General features: G+C 46.2%; 2 protein-coding genes across 2 annotated transcripts in view; one reads left to right on the forward strand and one right to left on the reverse strand.

Annotated features, from left to right (window-relative positions):
• hapln3 (hyaluronan and proteoglycan link protein 3) overlaps nucleotides 1-2,332 on the forward strand; it is a 6,044-nt gene extending 3,712 nt beyond the window's left edge. The window contains exons 4-5 of the mRNA XM_056417689.1: nucleotides 730-1,032; nucleotides 1,116-2,332. Of these exons, the coding sequence (XP_056273664.1) occupies nucleotides 730-1,032; nucleotides 1,116-1,393 (581 nt within the window). The 3' untranslated portion in view covers nucleotides 1,394-2,332. The remainder of the gene's footprint in view (nucleotides 1-729; nucleotides 1,033-1,115) is intronic.
• A 2,508-nt stretch (nucleotides 2,333-4,840) lies between these two features.
• acanb (aggrecan b) lies at nucleotides 4,841-20,154 on the reverse strand. The gene is made up of 19 exons (XM_056417700.1): nucleotides 20,144-20,154; nucleotides 15,914-15,998; nucleotides 14,951-15,334; nucleotides 14,339-14,513; nucleotides 13,260-13,387; nucleotides 12,841-13,134; nucleotides 12,504-12,704; nucleotides 11,901-12,075; nucleotides 11,656-11,783; nucleotides 11,268-11,561; nucleotides 11,068-11,178; nucleotides 10,776-10,883; nucleotides 9,359-10,657; nucleotides 9,129-9,242; nucleotides 8,855-9,013; nucleotides 8,345-8,427; nucleotides 8,115-8,259; nucleotides 7,827-8,009; nucleotides 4,841-6,829 (listed from the first exon to the last, which is right to left on the reverse strand). Exons 2-19 carry the CDS (start codon nucleotides 15,990-15,992, stop codon nucleotides 6,735-6,737), a joined length of 4,155 nt encoding a protein of 1,384 aa, XP_056273675.1. The 5' UTR covers nucleotides 15,993-15,998; nucleotides 20,144-20,154; the 3' UTR covers nucleotides 4,841-6,734.
• Between the last annotated feature and the right edge of the window lie 2,346 nt (nucleotides 20,155-22,500).

Raw genomic sequence — 22,500 nt, forward strand, 5'->3', positions numbered from 1 at the left:
TCACACCTGGTTTACTGAGTTAGCCAGATAACCTTCAGGATGAGATGACATACATCTCACTTTTATCAGTTCCACTCAGGTAATTGATTCATTCAATATGTCCCATCACGCCCCGTTGTGCTGGAGGGCCTCAGCAGCAGGAACATCTGGAGTCTTGGCTCCTCCCCCCCGTCTTGACCAACATCAGCCCTCTTGTTGTTTGCTATGCAGGATCTGGCACCGCCCAGCTAATCAATACATTATGTTCCGTCATGTATTGATTAGTTTCTACTTGCTCCCACGTCCTCATGGGGGCTGCACAGCTCATCACTGAGCTCTCCTGTGGGTCCCGGATGGATGCAGAATAAAAAGCCTGATACTGCGCATGAGTGCCCCCCGGTGGCCAGTCGCAGTACTGCGTCTAGAAGCTCCTCTCGGCCCGTGGAGCGTTGGAGCCGATTCCTAAAACGTGGAGGTTTTCATGTTCAAGCTATTTCTCTCCGCGCGTCGTATAAAGTCTCTACATGTGAAAGAGAAACATTAATCACAAGCTTTTAGTTTCATACGCAGGGAATTTTCATTCAGGAGTCCGGCGTCCAGTTTTCTCGGATAACTCCACGGTGTTGTGAACGCAACGTCAACCGCATCTCTTGAACGCATCCCTCTAACCTCCGGGTCGCCCGTGTATTCCTTTGTGTGACGCTCCGAACCAAACTCCCACAATGCACTGCTTCTCCTCCCTGCATCCAGGCGTGGTGTTCCCGTACTATTCCCAGAAAGGACGCTACATCTTCGACTTCTTCGGGGCGCGGCGGGCGTGCCGCGACCAGGAGGCCGCGCTGGCCACGTTCGAGCAGCTGTTCTCGGCGTGGCAGGACGGCTTGGACTGGTGCAACGCCGGCTGGCTGGCCGACGGCACCGTGCAGTATCCCATCACGGCGCCGCGCGACGGCTGCGGCGGCGCCGACTTGGCGCCCGGCCTGCGCAGCTACGGGCAGCGGCACCGCCTCCTCCACCGCTACGACGCCTTCTGCTTCTCCGCCTCCGCCAACGGTCGGTGTGAGCGCCGCGTGTGCGACGCGCGTGTCGGAACGCGCCCTTGACATTGTGACCCCCCCCCCCTCTCTCTATTTTAGGGGCCGTCTACTTCCTGAAGCACCAGACCAAGCTCAACTTCACCGAGGCGGTCCAGGCCTGCGCCGGCGACGGGAGTCAGATCGCCAAAGTGGGCCAGATGTACGCCGCCTGGAGGCTGATGGGATTGGACCGCTGCGACGCCGGATGGCTGTCCGACGGGAGCGTCCGGTACCCCGTCACCAGGGCCCGGGCCAACTGCGGCCCGCCGGAACCAGGGGTGCGTAGCTTCGGGTTCCCCCCGCCGTACCTGAGATTTGGCGTCTACTGTTGCCGGTAGACGCTTTGGGCTCGACGCGTTGACACCAGCGCGCCTCCGGATGGCTCCCGGTAACCGTGACAAATCAGCCGGTGAGCCAGTTTTTTCCTTTCTGGATCAATCGCAACCCACCTCCGTAAGACTGAGCTTCCAGTCAACCTACACCGTGTGAAGCCACACAATATGTCTACACTCTATGGTCAGAAGTATGTGGGCACGCACAAGTTCCTCCACACCAAACGGTGACTGTGTACTCTGTGATGTGGAAACACAGGAGAGGAAAACAGTTGGAAGCATCTCGCTGTCGAGAATGCGTTGATGTTGCTGTCGTATTAAGAGCTACTTTTAATTGGACACATTTAAATAGCTGAAACAGCAGCGTCCACATATTATTGGCCATAAAGTGTCAAATGTCTCAAACACAACAGCAGAAAAAGAACACATTCCCCATAGTTTGTGTGTAGATATATATATATATATATTAATATATTTATATATATATATATATATATAAATATTGTTTTTCCTGGCAGATTAAATCAAGCTAATCGTGATTTAAATTATTTTGCAGCCGTTTATTTCTCTTTATGACTCACTATTCAAAATCAACTCAAAACTGAACTCCAATCCTTTGGGTTTAATGCCTTGCTGAAGGGCACTGTGACGTGTGAGGGAGTGGTTTCTCGCCATGGTCCTGTCAGATTTTTTTATCTCCTTTCTATGTTTCTAACACTGTGAAATATACCCGGAGTCTTTGCCGGCCTCCTTAACTGTCTGTGTACCCCGTTTTATAAGGTATATCGCTTCTCTTTTAACTTTTTAAGAAGTCATGAGAGAAGCAATCAGTGAGTATCTGTGTTGTGATATTTAAAGTACCTGGTGTTTACGTCCATTGTGTACCTGTCTTATGCATTTGTACTATTTTCTACAAATTAATAAAAACATTCCTGTCAAGAAGTTTTCACGTGAGACACATTTGTGAGAGGAAATCAGAGGATTTAGGAAAACAAAACATTGAGCCTTCAAAGTTCCTGTAAATCCTGAATTTGATTTGTTTTAATTACATTTATGTTGTTTAGCCCAAAAATCACAAAGCACCCGTTTGCCTCAGTGGGTTTTACAACTGTACACGTACCACATCCTCAAAATGAGTCTGGTTGTATAGAAGTCCCTGAACATGTTGTATTATTACTAGGGCTGTCAGCGTTAACGCGTTAATCTATGCGATTAATTTGGCCGCGTTAACGCACTAAAACATTTTAACGCAATTAACGCAACTTTGTTGACTTCCGGTGTGCGTTGGAGTTGTTGCACTCCTGTGAGTGTCAAGCCGTCCGCCTCCTTCCTCCCGTCTGCTCCTCCATATTCACAGAGAAGCAGAGGGCGACGTGTCGGTGACGCGGGGCGGAAGGGAAAGGGGACTTTCTTTTTTTTTCTCCTCCCCGATGCGCGCGCAGACACGCCGGCATGGAGCTCTGCGGCGAGACGGAGAGAGAAGAGTGACCGACACGTGGAGACAGAATGACATGCTGCTGTAGAGACGACCAACAACAAACGTTTAGTTTAATAAAAGAACTAAGACGTCTTTAAGAAAATAACCGTACATTACTTCTGCTGTAATCTGGCGCGATAGAGAACATGACAGGGGGGCGGGGCCTCACCCTGATAGAATGGTGGGGGAAACACTGGGATGTGTCACATGCTAAAGACTTTAAAAGGTGAATTTACATGTTTTTGTAAAATCGAGAAAATGATTAATTAATCGCAATTTCAAAATGTGCGATTAATTAGTTAATTTTTTTTAATCGATTGACAGCCCTAATTATTACCTCATAAACGTCCCTCCAGACAGACGTTCATCTGGTCACCGACGGGCCATCAGAGTAAAATACATGATTAACCAGTTTATGTAACTTTCACATCTTTTAATACCTTAAATAGACCAAAACACAATGTACCTCTGGAATATTAGGGATACTTGTATGTATGTATACTATATATGTGATGTGTATATATATACTGTATGTATGTATATATATGTATGGATATTGTATGTATACTGTATATATGTGTATGTGTATATGTATATACTGTATGTATGTATATGTATGTATATTGTATATATGTGTATATATATGTGATGTGTATATATATACTGTATATATATGTATGTATACTGTATATTTGTGTATATATATATACATACATACAGTGCATATATATGTATATATATACTGTATGTATGTATATATATTGTGTTTATGTATATATACTGTATGTATATATTTACTGTATATATTTATATATACTGTATGTATATATATACTGTATGTATATAGATAGATAGATAAAGTGTATATATATACAGTATATATACATACAGTATATATATATCTACTGTATGTATATACTTTATATATATATATATATACATACACACACACACAATAATCAATAAATACACAAGGCTGACATTCTGCATATATATTTTTTTGTACTCTCACCTGATTATTTAGTTTTCGATGTAAACGTCTCAGACCTGTGAGATTGATCTGGAGGTCCGGCAACCGACTAGAACCGACGTGTTGGGAGGCGGCGCCGCCTGTAGGTGGCGCCGCACCGACAGTCCAGATCTCACTGTCGTTACGTACGAACTGCGACAATACCTCACGACTGCCCCGAGGTCGGCGTTGCTCTCGATGCGGCTTCTTCACCTCCGAGTCCAACCAGGAATGCCGTGTGTGTGTGGGTTGTGTGTGTGTGTGTGTGGGGGGGGGGGTGGTTACCGACCCACACAGAACCTCTGTGTGCAAACAGCGCCGCTCTGTCTGGCGTGCGCGATGCACTTTTTACTCGGACCAGTGGGGTTCGGACGCCCCTCTGCCCTCCGGCCTCCGCCCTCCTGCATCCGGGCCGAGGAACAGGCGTCCCAGTGAGTGAACGGCCGGGAGGTTTATTTTGTATTTTTCTTTTTTTATAAACATGACCCGTTTACACCTGCTGGTCAAACATGAGCGGACCCACACACACACACACACACATGGATTACATTCCTACACACATACACACACACACAGATTCATGTACTGCTATACATTCGGGGCCTGAACGCACCGCCGGGGCCACGGCGGTTTGCGGTCCCCGAGTCGATGAAGGTGGAGGCTGTCGAGCCGATGGAGGAGATGTTTACCGGGTCGGGTTCCACGGGAGGGGAAGCAAACTAAATGCCGGGGTTGTTCTACTCGACTTTTAACACCTCCGGGGGGGGGGGGAGGGTCCAGAGAGTTGCCGTTCCTTCATATGAAATTGGGTGGTAAAAAAAGAGTCAAATAAAAGTGCTATATTCTGCACACTGGGACCATTTGATCACACGGAGACGGATGATTCCACGTTTTATTTTGGTACAGCACACTGCGTGTTCACATGAGGAGTCAGGGGTCCGGACAAAGTCACAAACTGTGTGCAACGTTACACTTCTTTTGGTTTTTATTTGTAAAAAGAGAGATGGGTCGGTTTATTGAAGAATCAAAACACCGACGCACAGATTCATCCTCGACTGTCCGCCACATAATCTCTCTAAAATGTCGGCGTCCTTTACGCTCTAATGGAAAAACAAAAAAAATCCAACACACACACCAGGAGCGTCCACGTCCAGTTCATTCGTTTCCTTTCACGTGCACAAAATGTACAAACTTTGAGCAACTTTTACATTCTGTCGCATGCTCTCTAAATCGTGTGTGTGTGTGTGTGTGTGTGTGTGTGTGTGTGTGTTTATTGTTCTGTGAGAAACCAGATACGGACACAAGTACCTGCTGTCAGAGTTAAAAAGCAAATCTTGACCTTTTTAAAAGGTCATGGTCAACACCTCTCCACCTCCACCTTCTCTTCATCTTCTCTCTTTCGTCATGTTTAAAAACTAATTCCACGGCCTCCCTTCGAATTCTGTTATTTTCTTCGAGTTTTAAGATCCTCGACCGAGCGTCTCGTAACGGGAAAACCGACTACCGGCGGAATGAAAACCAACGAATCGGCGAACGGGAGGCGGACCGTGAAGGAATCGAACGCCCGATCAAATAGTCGTGACTCTGCGTCGCTCATCTTCCGGAGAGAATACGTCCGGAGAGATTCGCTGAATCTCACACAAAAAAAAAACGTCGATCTTTAGAAATCCCGAACTCAAACTGTCGTCGTGCGTCTCGTCCTGTCGCGTGTGTGTTATTGTTTCATGTTTATTATGGTCTGTCGAGGGACTACATATGCAAATTAGCTGCATCGCTACAATCTGGTGCATCACATGGTGACATGCATGTGTTAACTGTACATGGTCCCTTTTTAAATAAAGATAATAATATTCACCCCGAACATTTAAAAAAACGGGCGCGCATCATTTTTTTTGTGTTCAGGTAATTCCGCGTCGTGCCGCAGACGTCTCTCGTTTCCTCGGTTACGTGTTCGGCTACAGGTGAGGATTGTTTATTTTGTTTGTTATTAACGTTTAATGTGCGCTGGATTCAAATGATGAGCACAGAAGTGACTGAAGACTCCCCAAAAGTGCGTAGAGTGCTGATTATTTCAATCCAGGTGACTCTGATCCCGTCTGGAACATTTGATTTCTTGTGTTCGCCGTCGATTGGAACGGCACGATCGCGCCAGTCTGTCCGATGCCACCGCGGCTCTCAAACACCGATACACGGATGGTCTGTTCCACCCCTAAAAAAAAAACGTGACTTAGCTCCCCGCGTTGTAGTTTAAGGGGTCACAACCCAAAAGGTTTGGGAGTCACGGTCAACAGTTTTGCCTCCTGTCTGAAAGCACACAATTAAAGTCGTTGGAGAAATAAAAACTACAGAGAAACAAAGATCTAGAGAAAAAAAATACCCTAAAAATATAGCAAACGCTTGCGTAACATTGTGTTTGACCTCAGAGAATCCAGCTGCAATCGAAAACACTTTTTCTTTCTTTTTTGTATAAATTGGGCTGATTTGTGGACCGCGTGTGTCACTCTGGAAAAGCCTCCGACTCATTTATCTATAAACTCGCTTTGAACGCAGTGAAAATAAAATGTGCAATGAGATAATAATGCTTCCCAAAAAACTAAAATCACAGCTATAAATTAGACAGTATAAATTACATTGAAAAAAAAAACTGCCTTCAGAAAGGTGCAGGGTGACACTCAAAGATCCAAATCATCAGTCAATTAACAATATCTAAATGTTCTTCAGTGTGATGGGGAATATTATCTTTTTTTTGGTCGGGCATTTGCATTGGTGTCCATGCTTCTTTGCGTAGGGGGGTCCTTTGAGGGGTGTCCTTTGAGGGGGGTCCTTTGTGGCTCTCTGTTCTATGTCCTTTCCCTTCCTGCTCAGTGCAGCTTCCTCGGTTCCTGTTGGCTGCTGCTGACCCCTTTACTTCTTCTCCTGAGGGACCTTTTGTGTCGCCGGTTGCTGTTGGCGCCGGCTGTGTGTGGAGGGTGGGGGTGGGGGGGAGGGGAAGACAAAGGTACGCATACTGATGACATCATGTAAACACGAGTTGCCAATTGACGCATGAATCGCCCTGAAGTGTGGCAAAAAAAAAGAAAGAGGACGCGTATTAAAAAGCCACCTCGGGCTGCAGGAAGTCTATTTCACACACTTGGATGACAAAGAAATGAGCACTCGGTGACCTCTCGGGGGTTTGAGGCGTCGACAATGTGCAACGTCTTCACTTTGAGGTCAACCAGCGACCTGTTGATGCATGCGAATGTTTGACTTTGTGTTTTTCTCAGGCCGCATTCACACTAAATCCGGCGTTTCCGTAGCAACGGCCAGTCTTCCCATTGGTTTGAATGTGTTTGGGATGGGAAAAAAGAAGGAAGAAGGTTGAAACCTGAATGAACTTTACTGGCAATCGGACCGGTTTAATTTGACCCGTTTAATGTTGAATCACCCAAATGCGGTCAGAAACCAGAAAATCCTAAAAACTATAGTTTGTACCTCATCACCAACAACATTACTGACAACTCAATCAGTTTTTAGTTGAATTGAGTTATTCACCCCTTCAAAGATCAGAGTTCAATCAGAAAAACTCACTTATTTGAATGAAAAATAAATGTTCAAACTATTTTTTAGGTATTCTGAACAAATCTCAATCTAAATTGCATTGGTCTACCATAAAATGTTCTCCTAAATTGTATTTGCATTTTGTAATCGGAGAAAAAAGCACCACGAATAACCCAAAACACACAAAGGGAGTCACTCACTCGGTGACGGCCTTGCATCCTGTGTCAATTATTGAAGGTTAATGTTTTGTTTTTAATGCTACCTGCAAGGCTCCTATACGTAGGCCATTTAATGGACACTCCCCCAACAACCCTTCGCTAATCGCCTTTAACGCCCGATTAGATGCCAACTCGGCCGTTTACTGAGCTACACGTGGACATTGTTGTTTTAGGCGTCTCTCCCCGCCAGCTCACCTTCTGTACATTCCACCTGTGGCTCCTCCCACTGTCCGTCCGGCATGCAGCGAATGACCGGCAGGCGGCGCTGCGTGTAGCCGGCGTCGCACTGGTAGCGGACGATAGAGTCGGCCGGGTAGCGCTCCCTGCCGCTGCCCATCGGTCGGCCGTGCTCCACCTCGGGGGGAGGGCCGCACATGACTGGAAACAAGAAAAAACACATGTACATATATCACAAACATATCGTGACAGTTGAAGCGAGTCAAGGTGGCGGGTTGTTGTTTTGAGGAATCCCGGGGAGCCCACCAGGTCCCGTCTTGCAGGTGAAGGGAAGGTGGTAGTTGCAGGGCACGTCGTTCCACTGCCCGCCCTCGTGCCAGATCATCACCACGCAGTCCTCCTCGGAGTTGAAGTAGTTATCCGGCTGGTTGGGCCTCCAGTTCTCAAAGTTCTTAAGGGAGGCACAAAGACGAACACTTCAGTTGTTGAACGGGATCAGAGTGATGCCGATAAAGTTGTCGAGCGACCGGACTCACCAGAGGACCGCCGTCTGTCCAGCGGAACTCGTTCTGCACGGCCTTGTCGTTGAGGCCGATCCACTGGTAGTCCTGGCCGTTGGCTGCATTGCAAAGCAAAACACATGTTAGCTGAGAAAGGTCTCCTCTTATTGGGCGCTCGCATCCTTCAAATGTCCAAACTAGGAACAGGATGTTTCATGAGGCTCAGGGCGATACACCCGGCCTCTCGTCCAACATGCTGGGACAGGAAGAGAAGAATCCATTGATGAGTTTTGACATTCGACTGGAAAATGTCCCTTTAACCCGGGTTCTGTCCAAAACTCCTCCTATTTATTTTGTATTTCCTTACCCCCTTTCTCGAAGCCATAAGCACAGGGACATGATCTCCCACCGGCTTCCCAGCACAAACACCTGACCCGTGGTTCAGCATTTACCTTCAGCCTTTTTTAAAAAAGTATTAAATTCTCTGTTTACTCATAGTGTCCCACCTGTCGCTCACATTTGTCAGATCCTCTTTTTGCTACTCACAGTTGACAAACTGCTGCTCCTCCTGGGAGCCGATGCTCACCAGGTGGGCGTTGACCTCCTGGCAGCGTTGCTCCGCCTCAGACCAGGTGTCTCTCTCAGCAAAGTGGAGGTAACAGCTCCCCTTGAACTCCAACCAGCCCTCAGCACAGCCCTGCACAGCTACACACACAAACACACACACAGATATACACATCAAGACACATTTTGACAAAAGCATACGACGTATGAAAGATATCATTTCTTTATTGGTTTGGTGTTTAGTTTGGTGACTCACGTGTTGAGCAGTCTTTCCCAGTGAAACCAGTCGGACACTGACACACAGCGAGCTCTGCCTGCACAGAGCAGGATCCTGAACCGCAGGGGTTCGGATCACATGGGTCTACCAGGTCTGAGAGAAGAGAGATAAAGACTCCTTACTTTGGACATTATGGCTGATTTCCCCAAAATGTTGATTATGTGAGTATGAAACAGGATTACAGAAAAGTAAACATCTAAAAAACGTACCTGCCACTACTTCAGGCTGCTCCACCACAGCAGGGGTTACGAAGGACACTGAGGGCGCTGTGGTTGGGCTGGGGTAGTCTGCATCTGGAGTCACTGCGTACTCTGTCGGTCCCGCATCGCTTTCCTGGGTCTCCTCCCCGAGTCCCGATTGGCCGAGGCTGGCGTCGGCTGCATCTGGAGTCACTGCGTACTCTGTAGGTCCCGCACGGCTTTCCTGAGTCTCCTCCCCGAGTCCCGATTGGCCGACTCCGGAAATGTACTCGTGAGTCATCTTCGATCCGCTTCCCGAGAAATGCAAGCGTTGGTCCAAAGTGCCGCTGAATTCATGATGGACCCCTGATCCACTTCCTTCCCCGCTGACCTCCACCACCCCGCGGCCCTGCTCTGGTTGGCGCACCGGTGGCGGTTCGGTGACCTCCATCATGAGATTGTCTGTTAGGTAGATGACATCACCACGATGCAGGATGAAATCTCCAGAGGCAGAGCCTGAGGCACCAGATGGAAAACCACTTGGGAAACCACTTGGGAAGCCACTTGGGAAGCCACTTGGGAAGCCGCTGTGGAACCCGGATCCAGAGGGGCGATATCCAGACACCTCCTGCTCACCGGATGTCTGGACTGTCAGGTCAACGCCGCTGTAGTCGACAAATGAGATGCCAGAAAATCCACCAGAGCTGGAGTCGGACCCGGACACGGAGCCGGAGCCGGACGCGGAACCTAACCCAGAGCCGGAACCGAACATGGAGCCGGAGCCGAAGCCAGACCCGGACATGGACCCGGATCCAGACATGGACCCGGATCCGGACATGGACCCGGACATACTTCCAGATCCGGAGGTACTTGATTCCCAGAAAGACCCGCTGGTTTCAATGCCTCCCTGGCCTAACTCCTGCTCAGTGGGTTTTTGGTGAGTTTGCGACACCTCCTCCATCTTCCCATCCACCATGATGATGACAGAGTCTCCGCCACTCCCACTGATGTCCCCACTTCCACTCATAAAACCTGATCCGGACACACTGAAGCCAGAGAGTTGAGTTTCAACTCCGGAGCCAGATCCAGATGCACTACCCGGTTCGCCAGATGTGAAGATGACGGCACTTCCCCCCTCTGCCTCCTGCGGACCTCCAGAGGCGGACTGATCCCCGGAGAAGACGTCAGTGCTTCCGCTGAAGATGACGTTCTGTCCCGAACCGGAGGCGTCACCACTGGTGCCGGAGGCGCCGGACTCCCCGCTGGCTGAATGATCAGCTGAACCAGAGCCGGACACATCAACATGGACCGGAGGTAAAATGGGTCTCACTGGGGGGGAAACATTAAGAAGAAGCACGAGTATGTTAGATTATTTGTTATTTCTTACGTGTCGCTTTATTGTAATCTTATATCTGTGGCCTTCACGCAGTTGTTCCTGTTGTCTTACTCGTTGGAGCAACTCCGTGAGTTGTGACGGTTTTCTTTTCGATAACCTCCTCGATTTCAGTAATATTGATATGGCTTTCAGTTTCATTGTATTGTCCAATGGTTTCAACTAAAAACAAACAAAAGAAGAAGAAGATGGATAATAATATCAATGATAACAATACACAACCAAACCAACAAACACATTTAAGATAATAAAAAGGGCCATGTAGGTTGAGAAATATGAAAACTGCAAGATCAAGCGAAGGTAATGACGAGGACCAACGGGAACATGTTTCATGAATCCGTCTCACCTGTGGGAGCAAAGAAATCGACTTTGACCGTTGTCTTGTTGATGACGTCCACCGTCACGATTGTCATATTCAGACTCATTTCAATTTCAAAGTCAACAACTGGAACTTCAGCTGGAAAGAAAAGAGAGAGATTTCAACCAATGTAAGTTGGCGAATTTGTCTAGAAAGTTTATTTCGGAGAGTTCTAACCCTTTTCCTACCTTTGAAACAGTAGGCGTCGTAGCGCGAATGCTCATCGGGAAATCCCGTCTGGTTGGGGAATGCGTAGATAATTTGGACCCCGACCTGACCGCCTCCGCAGTGAGACCTGGGGGTTGTGATCGGGTAGCGGACGCTGCGGTCCATCAGCCAGCCCGGACGGCACTTGTCAAGCCCTTGGTTCCAGGCGGCAAACAGCTGGCCGGTCGTGGCCAAGGTGGTGTTGAGTTTCTGACAGTGCTGCACAGCTTCCTCATAGGAGAAGCTGTCGTAGTCACTGGTGAAGAAGACCTCACCTGGAGGAAGGCATTCGCAAACGTTCAGAGGATCTCAAACACGCCGGATACCACAGCTGCCGTAGGCCGATATTTAAGCGAGCGGGCTCCTCACCTCCTAGACGTTCCACGTAACAAAATACATCGTAACGTTCGCTCGCTGGTCTCAGGCCATAGGATCGGACTCCTGGGAGGTTTGGCAGATTACCGTGACAGTTAGCTCGGGGTGACACGATGGGATACCTGAGCATGGAAGAGGATATTGGTACGGTTATATTTAGGCTTTACTTTTTCCAGAATATCACTCCAGTACTCCCGATGCATTGGTTCTGTCTTATGCTACACGGGCTTGAAGGTTACCTGACTGTCTGGTCGCGGAGCCAGCCGGCGTCACATTGGTGGAGGCCTTTCTCGAAGGCCGCCTGCAGCTGCAGGGAGCTGGCGATGACCGCCCCGGCGCTCTGGCAGGCCTGCTGAGCCTCCACAAAGGTCAGAGAGTAGCGGCCGGTGATGGGTCGGTAGTGGAACACCACACCTTGGAAACAAAAGGGAGGGAAGAATGAAATACAAGAGGAAGAAACAGAAATCAAAAAAAGTCTCATTTGATGTTATTTATTGCCTACTGGGTTATCATCCATCTTTATTTTCACAGATGCAGTTTGTCTACCTTGGCTACCTTGTAATGGGCAGCCAATGACAGACTCCAACCCAATAAACTAAAACTCATACACATGGGTAAAGTACTAAATATAAAAGTGCTAAGAGGTGGATTCTGCCGCTGGAATACCTGGATGTATTTGTGTTAAGATATTACCTGCTATTGCAACCTGAATATTCTACTTTTGGAAAGGAGGTGAAGGTTCGGCCTTCTAGATTCCCGTCAGATTTGTCGAAATGCACTCTCACAGTTTAAATAAATAATCCAAAGTCTTTTGTTATCGATCGAGTACATGACCAACTCACCTGTGGGAGCCATGGCAGCATCGACGTCCGTCACACTGGGCGGTATGGCCAGTGGGAAGAAGGTGTCAACTTCCCCACGTTTGATCTCCTCTCCCCCGGGCGTGGAGGTGAGCCTCGGGTACATCCCAGGGGAGGGTGTCATGCGGATGATGTCTGGGAAAGGGGTGGTCCTCAAGGGCACGGCACCGGCATCGTCACCAGCTGGCGGAGACAAGATTGCATAATTCCTTGATAGAATTGACAGTTTTAGGACAACAGCAAAAAATTACCCTCAAATACAGTTATTACATATGATTTCTAGGTAGATCGTTTCCTCGAATCTCCAGGAAGGATTTACCTTGGAAGCAGACAGCATCGTAGCGAGAGTCAGGGTAAGGGTATCCGGTCTGGTTGGCGAACAGGTAGACGGTTCTCACTCCCAGGAGCCCCCCTCCACACTGAGGCCGGGCGATGTTGATGGGGTAGCGGACACTCCTGTCCCCCAGCCAGCCGGCGTTGCACACGTCCATGCCATCCTTCCAGGCCAAGTAAAGCTCTCCGGTGGTGGCGAGTCGGGCACCGAGTTTAGCGCACTGACCTCCTGCTTCGTAGAAGGTAAACTTCTCGACAGACATGGAGTAGAAGACCCTTCCTGGGAGGAGAGTGGCGAGCAGAAGGGAGATAAACACGTTGACAGTCCTGTCCTGTCCACACTACCGGAGGTTTCGCATAGCAGGTATCGCTTTGGTAGCTATACCCTTTGTGAGGCGAATGTACCTGTGAGTTTCTCAGCAAAACAGTAGACGTCGTAGGTCTCGTTGACATCTCTCACGCCATAGGTTCTCACGCCGGGGAATTCCTCCTTGTCTCCATAGCAACGCTCCCGCGGCTCATGGATGGGATACCTTGAAATACCAAGAAAGACATCGGTCAGCAGGTGGACTGAGACGAAAGGTTAGTAACTACGTCAGCTCTTTTACGATGGCATTCACTGCAAATCTCTTGGTATGTAGCATACATGTGTTTGTTGTAGAGGCTTCTTTTGCTGTCAGAGTTGGAAAAGAGATCAAATGCCAAAACATATCAATTGGACGGTTACATCAGGTCGCCAAAATATAATACACAGCATTAAGGAGCGCTTGTCAAATGGTCAAATGGTGTCTGAAAGCTCCTCCTCCTACACTTCCCTAGTATCATAATGGGGAGGTAGGTAACAGGTTTATCCAATTTAATTTACAGTTAACCGCCTGTCAACCATGCTCACCTTATGCAACCATTGGCCAGGTGTGCGGAGGAGTAAATGTAGGCATGTTTTGAAGTGCTTCCTCTCGCTATCTTACATTACATTACATGGGATGTCATTTAGCCGATGCTTTTATCCAAAGCGACTTCCAATAAGTGCATCAACCATGAGTACAAACACAGAACAACAAGAGTCAAGAAAGTAACATTTCTTCAAGAAAGCCAAACTACAAAAATACCAGAAGTGTCATTCTATCTCTTTTCATTCTTCTTACAACGACTTCCATCAACACCATGAATGCCTTTGAGGAGAAACTGTCTGAAACTGAGAGCATAATCAACCCAATTGCAGGAAGTGAACCAAACAGTCCAACATTTACTTAAATTCTGGGCGAACGAGAATGTAATAAAGCCCACCGATCCCTCTCAGGCAAACCTCGACTTTGACTACAGATGTGCAGCTACTCAATGGACAATGGCCTTTCTCTGTGTGCTCTGATTTCTTCCCAAAGTCTAAAGACACTCAGGTTTGATAAGTAGATAAAACCCCTACATTTCCGGTGTGGTAAATTAGTCCATAGTGATCAGTATAACCAGTTCAGACTCGCACTTACCTGACAGTCTGATCAGAGAGCCATCCGGCATCGCACTGGTGGTATCCGTCATCGTAGGCGGCCTGCAGCTGGGCCGGAGTGGCGATGGTAGCGCTGTTCTGGATGCAGGCGGCCTTCGCCTTCTCAAAGTTCAGGGTGTAGCGGGTGGAGATGGCCCGGTAGTGGAACACAATACCTATGGAGATATGGAGAGTGAGCGGGCGACGGAAGAACTTTGATTGAAATATCTTTGGGCTTCTTCGCTACCGACATTTATGCTTGAGTTTTCTCCGCCTGATGAAGCAGGGTGCCGTTATACCTCTGGACTCAGGTTTATACCCAACCAGAACCAAACCGAGGTAAAGAGTGTAAACTTGACGCCAACTGAATGATTGACGCCGAATTTCGAAGGACTTGATCTACTTTCTTGACAGGTTTTGTACTGAGAGCATTCTTGTTGAGGACTTTTACCAAAACCTTTGTTGCAAAACATGTTTGCTAGAAGTTTTATCTTGTAAATCTTCAGTTTGTGTGAACCTGTGAGACAGAACTTCAGGGTCTAGAACTGACTCCCATGTGGTGAGAAGATCATGACTTTAATATCGAAAGTGAAGGAAATCGAACGAGACGTACCCTGAACCTGGATGTCCACGGTGTCGTAGTTGTCCTCAATGCCCTGCATCACCTCGCAGCGGTAGGTTCCAGAATCTTTGGACCTCAGCTCCGTTATCTCCAGGGTGGCGTCGGTGGACACCAGCGGGTAGTTGATCATCGTCACCCGGTCCAAATACTCGGTCTCCACTTGAACTTTTCCATCGGACGCCACCAGGATGGTCTTGACCGTCTCCTTGGTGACGTAGGTCCACTTGATGCGGTGGGAGAGCGGGGCGAGGGTCGGGGCTCCGGGGTCGTTCACCGTGTTGTCCTGGAAGTAACACGGCACCACGACCTTGCCGCCCAGCAGAGGTCGGAGAGGCAACTCCATTGGGATGCTGACACGCAGTGTGCCATCCAATTCTACGGTACAGATGGGTCAAGTTGTCTTTTTATTTGTTATTCAGGATACAACCTCATGATTATAATACATTTACAACTTGTTCTAACAACTGAGCAACAGCTGACCCCCACACAACTCATTTAGTTTACTCGTCACTTGCTGGGGAATCATTACATCTCTAGAAATGATTAGAAACAGAACTTGAGGGAATAGAGCAATGTCTGCAAGAGAGTTCTACTAAATCCTTTGTAACAAAGCTTAACACTAATTTCTTATTTTCCCCCAACAGTCCGATTTTCAAGGTGTCTGGAGACACATTTTGAAAATCACAGCGGCGACCGTGTGTCAGTGGTCAGCAGGTCCGCCTTTCAATCAGCGGGTTTGTGGTTCAATCCCCGCCCTCGTCGATGTGTCCTTGAGCAAGACACTTAACCCTGAATTGCTCCCCGTAGCTGAGTCTACGGTGCTTGAAATGTAACATGCAACCTGTAAAGGGTCTTTGAGTATCTTAAAAAGCGCTATATAAATTAAATGGATTATTATTTTTTGTTTTTTTATACTATCTAGACATAAATCTATTTGACAAAGACTACACTTACCGTCGTGGTTTTCAAGCTCAAACAACACTGTTGCCGAGATGAGGGGCAAGGACACGCACAGCAGAAGCAGGGGGGTCATGGTTACCTGAAAAACACCCAAATGGACAATACATATCACACATATCAAATCTGTGTGAGAAAGGACGAGCAAAGCTATGGAAACCATTCTGAATTCATGGTCATATATTTGGACTTTTCAACCCTTACGTAACCCACTGAACAGCTGCTGAGTGTACACACATCGAGGGAATACAAACTGTGAAGCTTCTTTTCCAGAAATGCTGCACTGAATGAACAGTGAAGCGAATGTGCGAGTGAATTAGTGAGTTTATTATCGTTTCCTCTGCCCCTGAATGCCGAATGCTGAATGTGTTTTCCCCCCTCTCCCTCCTGTACGCTTACATTCATATTCCACGCCATCCAGGGCCCTCTGTGATATTCGGTTATTACGTCAGCCTCGACGGCCGAAGAGGAAAGCGGACGTCAGGAGTCTCGAGTATCAATTGGAAATACCTACACATGCTCTCTGAGGAATGAAAGCCCCTCAGTCTGTGGGCGCAGGAAATGTACTGAAAGTATGCTCAGGGCGGAGAGGGGACAAATGAATGTTGAAATTAGGCTTTTTTTCCACCACCTTACTAACTGTCTCTCTGTCTGCGTGGATACGGGATATTTATATATATTTATATTTATAGTATCCGTGCATGTAGGAAATACAATCTGCTGGTTACAACTAGAGAGTTTTAGTTTCTTTCCACGTGAGAACTCTTCTGAAGTTTGAATTTATTGGTGTTTTTATTGAATTGAGCTCCTACGTTCGCGTCACATTCGACCAGACTCATAATTATGGGCTGCAGAGGATGAGGACGACTGACTGTGGGGATCCTCTGTCTTTTTTCCTCGATTATTCTTCCATCATCAGGTCAAACACTTTGGTTTACGACCTTGTTTCTTCAAAACCGATGACATTCCCATCGACCTCATTTGCACTTATTGTGCTTTCTGCTAATTCCAGCACGCCGATATGCTTGAACTAAGACGATGAACGTGGTTTTCTGTAAATTACATATTGAAGGTGCAAAAAAAGAGTGACATTTATATCAATTCAAATCAAATTTCACCCTCATTAGTTCACCAACAGGCTACTAAAACATCAGCTCGGCTCTCACAAACCCTCATCTGTCAAACACCGATCGCCGCTTTGCTTATTTTCTTTCGGCATTCCACCGCCGTGACACGCGGCGTACGAAGAAGCCGTCGAGGGCCCCGAACTGAACCCTCATTGTGCCGCATGTTACCTGCACAACGCGCTCGGTTTGTCTCAAACAGCCACCCGGCGACCGCTTACACCCAATAAACATGCAGCTCACAGCGGCGAAGCGTTTTCGCAGGAGCCGACCTGAGGTTGGCAGCTAGAGACCAAGTCTGTGTGTGCACACTGCATGAATGTGTGTGTGTGTGTGTGGGTGGGCGCTGCTGGCATTCCCAGAGTTCCTCAGATCCAGGACATACAGTAGCCTACAGTCGGACTAATATTTGCTCCGCTGGCTAAGCTCTGTGTCTGAGAGGGAACGTTGGAGGAAACACACGATACCTGGAATAATCCCACACCGTCATGTGTTCATGATCGGTCCGAGATGTTCGGTCCGCCTCGCGGCGACGAGCTCGAACTCACTGACTTTCTCGTCGGTTTTTGGGGCCTTCTCCGCCTGTGGGGGTGTTTGCTGATTTTGCGCTTTCTGTTTGACTTTCCTGGTTTATTCCTGACTTTAGCAGAGTTATATAACACTCGTGGATTAATTCGATACATTTCTGTTTCCAATGTTTCTTTCCTCCAAGGTTTTAGGGGATGTGCAGCAAAATCGGGGGACAACAGCGTTTGGCCAATCACTGCGAGGGGCGGGGCTAACGTCGCTGTCGAACGCTGTCTCTGTTGTTTTATGATGGTATCAGGTGACAGTCAACTTCTCAACAGTTCTTATCCCAACTTGACCCCTGGAGTCACTTTCTAACACTCGCTAGCCCGACTACTGTCGCAGTAAACACGTGTTTAACATTGTTTAATAAAAAAAAAACACATTTTAGTTAGATTTAGAATAGAAACATCAAGTCTGGGCTTTAAATAAGTTTGTAAACTCACAGACGAAGCGTCGATATTTGACGCCCGGGGATTGAGAACGGGCTGATGACTGGACGACAGAGAGCACGGCTACTGTTCCTGGAGTTGAGTTACTCTTTAAGTCCAGTCTGAGTTAGTGAGGATGGATAGAGCTAATCCATCATTTATATTTATAGAAATGAAAAGGTGACTCAGTCTTTCTGGTTGATGATGCCATAAGTCACAGTCGAGGTGGGCCTCCAAAAAATAAAAGGATAAAGATGTCAGTAAGCAGCTGGAGAGCCAACCTGGACTCTCACACTGTGTTAACACAGAGAACGCCAGCACCCTCCCCCTCCCCACACACACACACACATTTCTTTGAGCCAATCAAAACCTCGCCTCCTCATTGCTCAGCATCCGACCCTCGTCTCTCTCTCTCTCTTTCTCTCTCTCTCTCTCTCTCTCAACGCTTCATTTAAACTGCGGCGCGCTCACCGACGCACGCTGGCGTTGGTGAGCGCGCTGCGCCGGGGCCCGGTGGAGCCCGCCGGGCCCTCGCCACACTGCGCCCCATTCAGGCTCCGTGTTTTTTCTTCTTTTTTCTCACTCCCGCTCCCCTGTTCGTCCCGCTGAGGTATGTTCCTCCTTGCTCCCAGCTGAGGTGGTGGGCAATAAGGCCCTGGTCTGTTCCAGTAGGGGAGGGGGGGGGGTTACATTGCAACCCTGCCAAGGTAAACACGAGGTGGGCATCCAGGAGAGGCTCACCACCTCCCACACTCCTCCAGAGTCTCTCAGCAAGAAGAACAGAGTTGACATTGATACACACACACACACACACACACACACACACACAGCACACAGACTAACACTCATAGATTACCACAGGGATGTGAGGGCAGCGCACGTCCGAAGCCCCTTGGTAAAGAAAACGCATGGATGTGTGTGTGTGTGTGTGTGTGTGTGTACATGCATCGCTATACAGACACACAACTCTTCTCACACACAGACTCTTGTGCAGTTAAGTGGGTGTGAAAAAATTCATATTCACAGGTGTTTATGGGAGCATTAGGACAGCCTGCATACAGAGACCTGCATGAGCTTAATGTGTGTGTGGCCTAATGTGGCAAATACACACACACACACACGCACACACACACACACCATCCGAGGCTAACTGACAGATCGTCCAACGTATTAAAACCTATGTTTTGCTTTAGCTGAAACTCTTTGTGTCAATTTGTTTCGCGACATGCGCTCAAACGGCCCGGCGTTACCGCGGTAACAGGGTGTCACACACACACACACACACACACACACACACACACACACACACACACACACAAGAAATGAAGAAAGACACATTTTCGCTGCAATAAAATTGTATTTCTTAATTCATACTTTCCTCTGATATTTGCTTGTTTAAAAAAAAAAAACTGGAACATCATTTTAAACCTCTGAAAATTATCTAAAAAAAATAAACTGAAAACTAAAAATACACAAAAGAGACGAGGAGCCTAACAAGGAGACGAGGAGCCTCACGAGGAGACGAGGAGCCTCACGAGGAGACGAGGCTTCTGTTTTAAGGAGTCAGGTTTAGACCACACAGCTTTGAGCGCCGGCATCCTGAGATGAAATGACTTCAGACACCGAGTAATGAGGGTCTGGGATGCGATGTCACACACGCCACTCTGCATCCATCAGGGGAGCCACCCGGAATAAATACAGACAAACAAATGTGATTCATTTCCACATTAATGCTCCTTAAATTAATGAAATAACACAACGGTCAAATGAAACCAACCAATACAACATCAATCCTGCAATTCCCCCACCGTGGGACTAATAAAGGAATATCTAATCTAATCTAATCGACCATCAATTAAACTGAGTCCATCAACCCAAAACTCACTCACCCATCACAACCAGCACCAACCGCGAGTAAAGTTATCCAGTTTCATTTTAGATTAACTTCCCAGAGATTAAAAAACAAATCAATCAATTGCTCTGATATCTGATACAATACCTCAATCAATACCTGCCCCCTCCCTCCCTCCTCCCCACCAATCAGAGGATGAAGAAGGGTCAAACCTAAAGTCTCAGTATTCCTCGTGAGCGAGATGGAAACGTACCGTCGATGCTCCAAAAGCTCCCGGGCCTCTCACTGCTGCCGAGTAGCCGAGCGGAAAGAAGCTTTATTCAGACCCGGCAGGACTTTTACATGTCGGAAAGAGAGGGGGAGGGGGGGGAGGGAGAGAGGGGGGAGGGAGAGAGGTGGGGGGGGGTCCTGCCAGTTGGTGAGGTCATGCAAACAGACCTGAATATCACAGAATCTTATAAAGTAAAAGTTATTCGTCAGATTGGTTTGATTTGGAGATCAAATGATGATCAAGAATGAAGATGAAGATGACGAGTTGAGAGGCAACATGTCAGATTATTATCAATGAGAATAGTTCTTTCGTTTATTCTTGACGTTTTGTGTTTATATAACGTTTAAATGTTATTTATGATATTTCAACTTTATTCTTGAATTGTGTCTTACATGTTATTCTCAATTTTTTTACTTTATTCTTGACTTTTTGTTTTATCAAAAAAAAATTGTATTCCTTGACATTTTGACTTGAGATCTAAAATATATATATTTTTAAATACAGTTTGTAAACCAAAAAATAAATAGACAATTACATGCATCTTGACAAATATACATTATTTATATACGATCAATTAGCAAGTTTGGGATTTCTTCTTGTTCTTGATCTTGTTGTTGTTCCTCTTGGTCTTGTTGTTCTTGTTGTTCCTCTTGTTCTTGTTGTTCTTGTTCTTCCTCTTGTTCTTCTTCTTGTTCTTCTTGTTCTTTTTCTTGTTCTTCTTGTTATTGTTCTTCTTCCTCTTGTTGTTGTTCTTCTTGTTGTTCTTCCTCTTGTTGTTCTTGTTGTTCTTTTTGTTGTTGTTCTTCTTCCTCTTGTTCTTGTTGTTGTTGTTGTTCTTTTTCTTGTTCTTCTTCTTCATCTTGTTGTTGTTCTTGTTGTTCTTCCTCTTGTTCTTGTTGTTCTTGTTCTTCTTCTTCCTCTTGTTCTTGTTGTTGTTCCTCTTGTTGTTCTTCTTCTTCTTGTTCTTCTCGTTCTTCTTGTTCTTCTGTAAAGAATCTCAGTTTGACAGATCTGTCAATCAAATATAACAATCGATAAGTCAACAGACCTCATGAGTGGGCGTCGACTAAGAATTTATTTGGCTGAGGAAAAGATTTGACCATCTCCTCTAAGACTCTAAAAAGTCAAAATACATGATAGAAACCGCTTTGTGAAGATGCACTTTCAGCTGAGAGGTTTTAAAGAGTGTGTGTTTAAAAAGAAGAGAATCTGAGATGCATTTGTTTCACTGCAGAGGGAAGACCTGGAGATCTGTTTCCTCTGAGTCAAGCAGAAAAATCTCATGGAGTGCAAAGTCCAATATTTTCCTCTGAAATGAGTCGCAGTAGAAGAACCCGATGGAAACCAGTAATACCTCTAATGTGTCCAGTACTTATTACAATTCACTCTACTGTGTACAATCTTCACTCCCAGAGAGGCAACACAAAGGCTCAGTTTAACCATTCAGGTCCGTTTTCAACAGGCAGAGTAACGGTTACTATGGTTACTCACACTTTACACTCCTTGAACCCTGAAATATCATTATGCATTATGAACAACAGCCTTTTCCACCTTTAATTTATATTCCCTCAGGCTGAAATATGGGATGTACAGTACTGTGTCAAACTGCGTATGAAAGCCATTTACATGTTTTATCTTTTATTGGATTAAAAGTGGGAAAATATTCTTTTTTTAAAGAATTTCTGAAGTTCTGCAGTCAAAAAAACAAGTATTTTTTTTGATGAACTTCAACTAAAAAAATGAATAACTCATCATATGAATATTAATGTATTATAATTATTGATTGCATTAAAAGTGGGAAAATATTCTTTTTTAAAAGAATTTCTGAAGTTCTGCATAAAAAAACAACTATAAAAGTATTTTTTTTAAAGTACTTCAAGTACACAAAGTAATAACTCATCATGCAGAATGGCCCATTTGAGAATAATATTATATTATAATTATTTATGCTCTGTCAAACTGTATTGCAATTTACACTTTTATCTTTTATTGCATTAAAAGTGGGGAAATATTCAGATTTTAAAGAATTTTGGAAGACCTGCATAAAAAAAAAACTCTAAAAGAATTTTTAAAAAAAAGTACTTCAAGAACAAAAACTAAATGTACTCATCATGCAGAATGGCCCATTGGAGAATATTGTGAATGCATTTATGTGTTTGTCCCTTTGATGTTGAAAAAAAAGGTACCTGGACCTCGTGTGTTTTACTTTATTCAGTTTAATGTATCACAAGTTATTAGTTTGCGAAGCTATAATAATGTCAGAGAATGTGAAATATGTGTTCATGACCATTTAGCCTAAAAGAAAAAAAAGGGCGTATTTGCGTACATATATATATATA

This window comes from Pseudoliparis swirei, chromosome 6 (assembly GCF_029220125.1).
Source record: "Pseudoliparis swirei isolate HS2019 ecotype Mariana Trench chromosome 6, NWPU_hadal_v1, whole genome shotgun sequence".
NCBI lineage: Eukaryota > Metazoa > Chordata > Actinopteri > Perciformes > Liparidae > Pseudoliparis > Pseudoliparis swirei.